Source organism: Kryptolebias marmoratus, linkage group LG1, assembly GCF_001649575.2.
Source record: "Kryptolebias marmoratus isolate JLee-2015 linkage group LG1, ASM164957v2, whole genome shotgun sequence".
NCBI classification, from domain to species: Eukaryota; Metazoa; Chordata; class Actinopteri; order Cyprinodontiformes; family Rivulidae; genus Kryptolebias; species Kryptolebias marmoratus.
Window position 1 is genome coordinate 32,575,999 of NC_051430.1, and position 6,833 is coordinate 32,582,831.

A 6,833-nucleotide genomic window follows, 5' to 3' on the forward strand; every position below is an offset into this window, starting at 1 on the left:
AAACAATGGTGTGAATGCTATAAAGCATTCACACAATAATAAAGAGAAACAGGAAAACAATGGTGTGAATGCTATAAAGCATTCACACAATAATAAAGAGAAACAGGAAAACAATGGTGTGAATGCTTAAAAGCATTCACACAACAAGTAAAATGTCTTGATGTAACATATGTAAAGAAGTGAATGAACTCATACCATTTCGTGTTAAGAGGAACTGTTTATCCGGCGGCAGATAAGGTTTCACTTTGGATTCTTCTCCAGTGGCCCTGAAGGCAGAAACCAAAAAGATGGAGGAACATGTTATTTGTTATTTTTTTAAATAGGCAACAAAGACTACCAGAATCAAATCTACTGTCTAACACAAACTTTTGGATCTTGTAACATTCATACTTATACAATAGCCTTTTACTGCTTTTAGCTTCTAGGTTACCTTTTCAGTTTATTTATATAAATAAAGTCACAACAAAAGTCGTTTCAGAGCACTGTACAAAAACATTTTTGCAGCATCTAGCTTATCTTTTGCTGCTTCTAGGATCCAGCTAGCCTTTGGCTGCTTTTAGCTTCTAGCAACAATTTTACAAGTGTTAGCTTTTAGGTAGCCTTTTGCTACTTTTAGCTAACCCAGTGCTACCTTTATCATTTAGCTAAACTAATGCTATTTTCAACTTTTAGCTACTGTTCTGCTTCTTTTAGCTTTCACAACTCAGTTTTAGCTTCTTTAGATACATGTACAATGTTTTTCAAAGCAACCACAGTCAAATTTACGTCACTGAAGTAGGGGTTTGGGGATCAATCCAAATATTTATATTATAAATACCAACGTCATGCAGTTTAAAGCTCAGAAGTCCATGTCTTCAGCTAAAAAAAAGTCCAGTTGCTATTTTTTTCCTCCTTCTTTCACTTTTTAGATTTCCCAACTCCTGGATGACTTGAAATCTACACTAACATATGATACAAACGATGGTGTCAAATAGTATCGATACTAGTGTGATGGGATTGATACTAAAGTTTGTTTTTACTTTCATTACATCACTCCCATACATCAGTCCTATCAGAAGAGCTGGAAGAGATGGCTGTGGAAAGAGAGGCCTTAGCTTTCCTGCTCAAGCTGCTGCTCCTACGACCCAACCTCAAAATAAGTGGCAGAATGGATGGTTAATTTATAGCACTTTATCAGGTCTGGATTTTTGTTGTTATAATTGCTTATGAGGTTAAAGTTTTATTTTAGGAGTAGATTTGTTTATTTAATGGGTATGTTTATTGACATGTTCAGGTTTAGAACATCATAAAAACAAGGACTGCTTTATGACAAAAAGGTGTTTAATTTTACCGTTGCATACATGTTTATGCTGCAAAACTGTAGTCAGCGTTAAATTTTTGTTATAAGGACATGAAACATGATCATGTGACACACAGAGCACAGTCATGAGATGAAACTTGGCTTTCACCAGAACAAAGATTACACTAGAATGGGAAATCCAACAAGAGGAAGTAGAAAAATTAACAGACACACACAAAAAACTGGATTACTTCCCACCTTCATGTTGCAAAAGTAGTTGAAGCCTATTGCAGAAAGTTCCTGCTCATAAGGATTTTATCTTTGTATGTGTTAAGGATTCCCTGTCTGACTGTTTTCTGTCTTAGTGACTTCTGCAGGTAGTTTCTAATATCTGGTATGATGAAAAATCACAACGTGAAAACCTGCTCACACGCAGGACGAGTTTTCGATTAAAGTCCATAATAAGACCTTAGATTTAAAACCAGAGAAACAGGATTTTCTGCTAAACTGTGGTGTAAATATTGAGTGCTGAAGCAGAACATCAGCTAAAAGACATAAAACAAGAACTGAAAGCAAAACACCAGCTAAAGGTAACAGAAGCAAAATGCTAGCTAAAGCCAAAAGTAGCAAAAGGTTAGCTATAAGCTAAAAATAACAAGAAGCTAAATAGCTAACTACTTCTGCATACTTTCTGCTATTTTAGCCATTCATATTTAAAACAAAAATTCAATTAACTCCGGAAATATGTACTTTTAGTCTTTTTTTTTTCTTTTATACTTTTTATACAATTTTTTTCCTCAGAATTAAATAGAGATATCTTCAATTCTTTCTGTAACAATATTCCTTTTAAAATCTGCTTCAGCATATTGGCTTTATTTTTGTTTTCTTGTGCTACATTGAGTTTTGCCAGTTTTAGCTTTTTACTAACATTTTCTTACCTTTTAGCGTCTAGCTAGCCTTTTGCTACTTGAAATTCCTAGCTAGCTATCTTGTTATTGTCAGCTAACATTTTACTGCTTGAAGCTAACACTTTTAGCTCCATTTTTCTGATTTTAGCTCAGGGCGATATGTACACCTTTAAGGAACATTAAGGACTTATAATGTAATCCTGATCCACTCACCACTTCCACGTGGGACAGTGATGAACCAGGTGATCTCCAGCTGCTACAAACTTAGACAGAGAAACAAAACAAAACAAAAAAATACATGTTAGAAATTTTCCAAAACAAACATAAATGTTACTGTTAAAAGAGCTCACCTCTTCTGGTGTGATCACTCCAGTCTCTTTGAATTTAGATTCCTGTGAGGATTAAAACACCAAACATGCATTTGAGATCCAGCAGCACTTTCATAACTCTATTAGATTGTATTAAACATTCCCATGTGACAGTTCAATTCATTGTGAGCCACCAGATTTGACACGAACAACCTGAGCTAGCTCGGACAAGTTTACCTTCAGAACTGGAGTCAGGAACTCCGCCACTCCCAGAGCTGTGCCTTTTACTGTGTTTATCACGTTTTGCATGTTGGAAAATGCCTCAAAATTCAAACGAACTGTTTCTAAATACTTTCTGACGACAACAACAACAAAAAACTACAATTTTGGCATAGCTACCCAGGCAGAAAGCCAATAGGAAAGATCATATGATGCAAGTAAACACTTCCGGGATTCCTATTCTCGCGAGAGTCGCGGAGGGAAATCGTGAACATTTTAATTCAAAGTCGTAACTTTTGTTTAGAGTCATCATCGTCGAAAACTCAATGGTGTGTTCTCTAGCTTGTGTAAAATATAGAATTGTTAGACAATCTTGTGCTTTTAAAATCAGGGTTTTATCGGAGCACAATAGCTAATTTCAGTCAAATATATCGAGCTCGTCTCACTGTTTTATTATAAATAAAAAAAAGTATGTGAACGAGACTCGTTTTGTTAATAATACGGCTGTGTTTACATACATAAAAAGAAAAGAGCCAGTACGCAGCAGATTATAAACACGATGTGATGACGTGTTACGCATCAACGCGTGACGTAATTAATCAGGTTGTAGCCACTATGGCAATCCGTTTTAACATAAATTCGGTTTTACCGCCCTTACATTCCAGATATCTCAAATTGTTTTATGACTAGACGTTTAGCGATTTAAGATATCTCCAATTATAAGTCGACTAGACAAAATACATATTTTAGATATCTATAATTACATTCTGACTAGTCGAAATGACATCAGATTTACCATTGACTTGTATAGAGATTTCAATTCAAGATATCTTAAATGAATTACTGACTATCTGAAATACACATTTCAGATATCTACAATTAAATTATGACTATTCAAAATTACAATTCAAGATATCTTTAATTTAGTTTTGACTAGTCATAATTCTACTTAAAGATATCTCTAATTACTCGATAATTCAAGACATCTTAAATGTGTTTTTGGATAGGAGATATGTAATTTTGACTAGTGAAAACTAAATTATAGATATCTTAAAAAATGAATTAGAGATATCTTCAATTGACATTCTGACTTGTCAGAATGACATTATTGATATCTTGAAATAGTATTCTGTCTAGTCAAAACGTCATAAATTTACGTAGCATTTTAGCAGACAGTGTGTAAGGCATTTTAGCCTTAGGCTACTTGATTGTCCTATTCAGTGGTCAGCAATGTCAGGTCAGTCCAGCTCAAATACTCGTGTTTTTAACACAATATTTAGCGCTGCAGCTCGTGCTCGACATGAATTAAGAAATACAGATAATTTATTGTCTGCAACAATTACGTTCGAGATATCTTAAATTATAATTACGGATGTCTGACCCTTCCGATGATGAATCCGGTGACGTCATTTGAGGTATCTCGAAAGGAATTGTGACTAGTCAAAATGTAATTGAAGATATCTTGAATTTATATACTTACTAGTCAGAATGTAAATACAGATATCTTAAATTACCATTCCGGATAGTCAAAATGTAGTTTTGTCTAGTCAAAATGCATTTTTAGATATCTAGAATGTAATTATGGATAGGCAGACGAAACCGAATTTATGTTAAAACGGCTTGCCATAGGCTACATTCTTGTAGTCAAACCGGTAACAGAATTAGCATGTGTAGCTCTGGAACTGCTGCCTCGGCTTGCCTGTAACCTGACGGAAACCAGCGACTTTAGCCTGAGTGAGGTCGGATTGTGTGGAGAACCATGATCCGGAGAGCAAAGCTCCTCCGCGGGATTCTGAGCACAAACCAGAGCCATAGTGCGTGTAGCTCGAACAGGTCCAGCTGCAGCAGGCCTGGGTCAGGGCGGGCATGGGTGAGACCCAGGGGGTTCGACACCGGTTTAAAAACGTTTAACAGCCTCACGAAACAAAAAGAACCTCTCATACTGAGCAGAGAAGGAGTGGCGACTTGGTATGGAACCACGTTCTCATAGACATTCTGACTTTCCCTGCTGTGCTGCTTTAGTAATCAGCTAAAACATGTGACATTTCTCAGGTACAGCTGTGGACCCACTGTGTACGACCACGCGCATCTAGGTCACGCATGGTAACTATGGAAACGAATTTGTTTTGAGCAAATTTGATCAAGAATAAATTGTTAACAGAATAATAAGCCAAACATAAAAGCAAAATTTGTAAAACATTAACTAAAAGCTTAAATGAACAAAACCTTAGCTGAAAACTTCAACTGGCAAACCCATAAATAAAAGCTAAATTTAGCAAAACTGTAACTAAAAGGAAAAAAGATAGCAAAATTATAACTAAAAACTCAAGATGGCGAAACAGTATTTAAAAGCCAAAATTAGCAGAGCAGTAGCTAAAAGGTTAAACAAAAATCATTGCTAAAGCTAAAATGAACAAAAAGCAAAAAAAAAAAAAAAGCAAAACCGTTGTAATTCAAAATGTAGCAAAACTGCCTAAAAGCTAAAATTAGCAAAGCAGTAGCTAAAAGTGTAGATGAACAAAACCAAAGCTAAAATCAGAAAAACTAGAGCTAAAAGCTAAAATTCACAAAGACATAGCTAAAATCTTAAATTAGCGAAACTCTAGGTAAAAGCAAGAATGATCAAAGTAGTAGCTAAAAGCTAAAATTAGGGCAACTAACTAAAAACTAGATGTATCAAAACCCAATCTAAAATCTACAATTTGCAAGAGCATAGCTAAAAATAAATGTATCCCAATCATAGCTAACAACACTACACTAAAATCAGTAAAACACCAGCTGAAACCTTAACATAGCAAGACAATGGCTTAAAGTATGGAGGACCGAAACCGACATAATCAAAAATAAAAGCAGAAGTATATATATTTTGCTTTTGCCTTTTCCTTACACATGCGTTTTCGTCAAGTGATGTTTATGTTTTGTTTTGCTTTTTCCTTATACAAGCGCTTGTTCTTTTGACATTTCTTTGTCTCCTCTTTTTACATTACCGTGTGCGTTTCTGCCTCATTATGCAAATGAACAATCGATCTGCACATGGATCCTGCTCCTTCCTGTTTATTGACCAATAAGAGAGGAGCTGGACCAAGAAGACTGCCTCCTTATTTGCATATTGAGGCAGAAACGCACACAGTAATGTGAAAAGAGGAGACGAGGAAATGTCAAATGAACAAACGCTTGTATAAATAAAAATAAAAATATAAACATTACTTGACGGAAACACATGTGTAAGGAAAAGGCAAAACCCAAAATATATATATTTCTGCTTCCATTTTTGATTATGTCGGTTTCGGTCCTCCATATTAAAGTAGAGCTGTATTAGTAAGTAAATTCTAAAAAAAACTGTTTTTGAAGAGAAAAAAAAGATCTCAATGTCTTTCTACATTGTATTCTTTTGTAAATAAAGTCAAATTCATAGCACACTACTCCCGTATGAGCAGAGCGGTGTGATATATGAATGAAAAAATAACACAAAGTGTACGGAAATAGTTTTACTGTAAAATGCAGAGAGAAAAAAATTATAAACAGGAAACATGAAGGTGAATGCTGACCTGACCAGACTTTGGTTCTGTCCCAGTTCGTATGTCCGCTTCGATATCCTGCAGAGGATTCTGTCCAGATACTTCGGTGTCACTGTGATCCACGCCATGGTCATCACAGACATCGATGACAAAATCATCAGAAGGAGCTGGGAGGTAAACATTTAATTCTACCGTCTCGTTACTGCTGGTGTTAAGGTTTCTTCAGACCATTTACTTTTGATTTTTTTTAACAGGAAAATGTTTCTCCATTTGTCATCGCCAGAATGTATGAAGATGAATTCAAGAGAGATATGCTGTCATTAAAGGTAGGCTTTAATATTTAGTCATACAAAAAACCACTTCAAATACTGAAGAGTTCAGGACATTCAGTGGATATAAAAAGCCTTTATGTAACTGTTAAAATGTCAGAGTTTTAACTAATCCCATTAGTGCTGGGCGATATAACGATCCATATCGTGGGGACGATAGAAAAGTGTCTATCGTGATATATTTTCTTCTATCGTTTCTATCATAATTGTATCAATGATTCATGTAAATATTTCATAACGTAGGCTACGACGAATGTATTAGTGTTGTCACT

The 6,833-nt window shown here is 35.2% G+C and overlaps 2 protein-coding genes across 3 annotated transcripts in view; one reads left to right on the top strand and one right to left on the bottom strand.

Annotated features, from left to right (window-relative positions):
- The window catches only part of atg3 (autophagy related 3), a 25,652-nt gene extending 22,697 nt beyond the window's left edge, over nucleotides 1-2,955 (bottom strand). Inside the window, exons 1-4 of the mRNA XM_017426270.3 lie at nucleotides 2,733-2,955; nucleotides 2,538-2,579; nucleotides 2,401-2,450; nucleotides 196-266 (exon numbers count right to left, since the gene is read on the bottom strand). Of these exons, the coding sequence (XP_017281759.1) occupies nucleotides 196-266; nucleotides 2,401-2,450; nucleotides 2,538-2,579; nucleotides 2,733-2,804 (235 nt within the window). The 5' untranslated portion in view covers nucleotides 2,805-2,955. The remainder of the gene's footprint in view (nucleotides 1-195; nucleotides 267-2,400; nucleotides 2,451-2,537; nucleotides 2,580-2,732) is intronic.
- A 1,383-nt stretch (nucleotides 2,956-4,338) lies between these two features.
- Nucleotides 4,339-6,833, top strand: part of cars2 (cysteinyl-tRNA synthetase 2, mitochondrial) — a 10,367-nt gene continuing 7,872 nt past the window's right edge. The window contains exons 1-4 of one of the 2 annotated variants that reach the window (XR_001808825.3): nucleotides 4,339-4,682; nucleotides 4,767-4,817; nucleotides 6,289-6,406; nucleotides 6,487-6,558. Coding sequence is in view for 1 of the 2 variants with exons in the window: in XM_017426281.3 (XP_017281770.1) it covers nucleotides 4,474-4,682; nucleotides 4,767-4,817; nucleotides 6,289-6,406; nucleotides 6,487-6,558 (450 nt within the window). In the remaining variant the exon portion in view is untranslated. The remainder of the gene's footprint in view (nucleotides 4,683-4,766; nucleotides 4,818-6,288; nucleotides 6,407-6,486; nucleotides 6,559-6,833) is intronic. The other variant, XM_017426281.3, reaches the window with a different exon arrangement.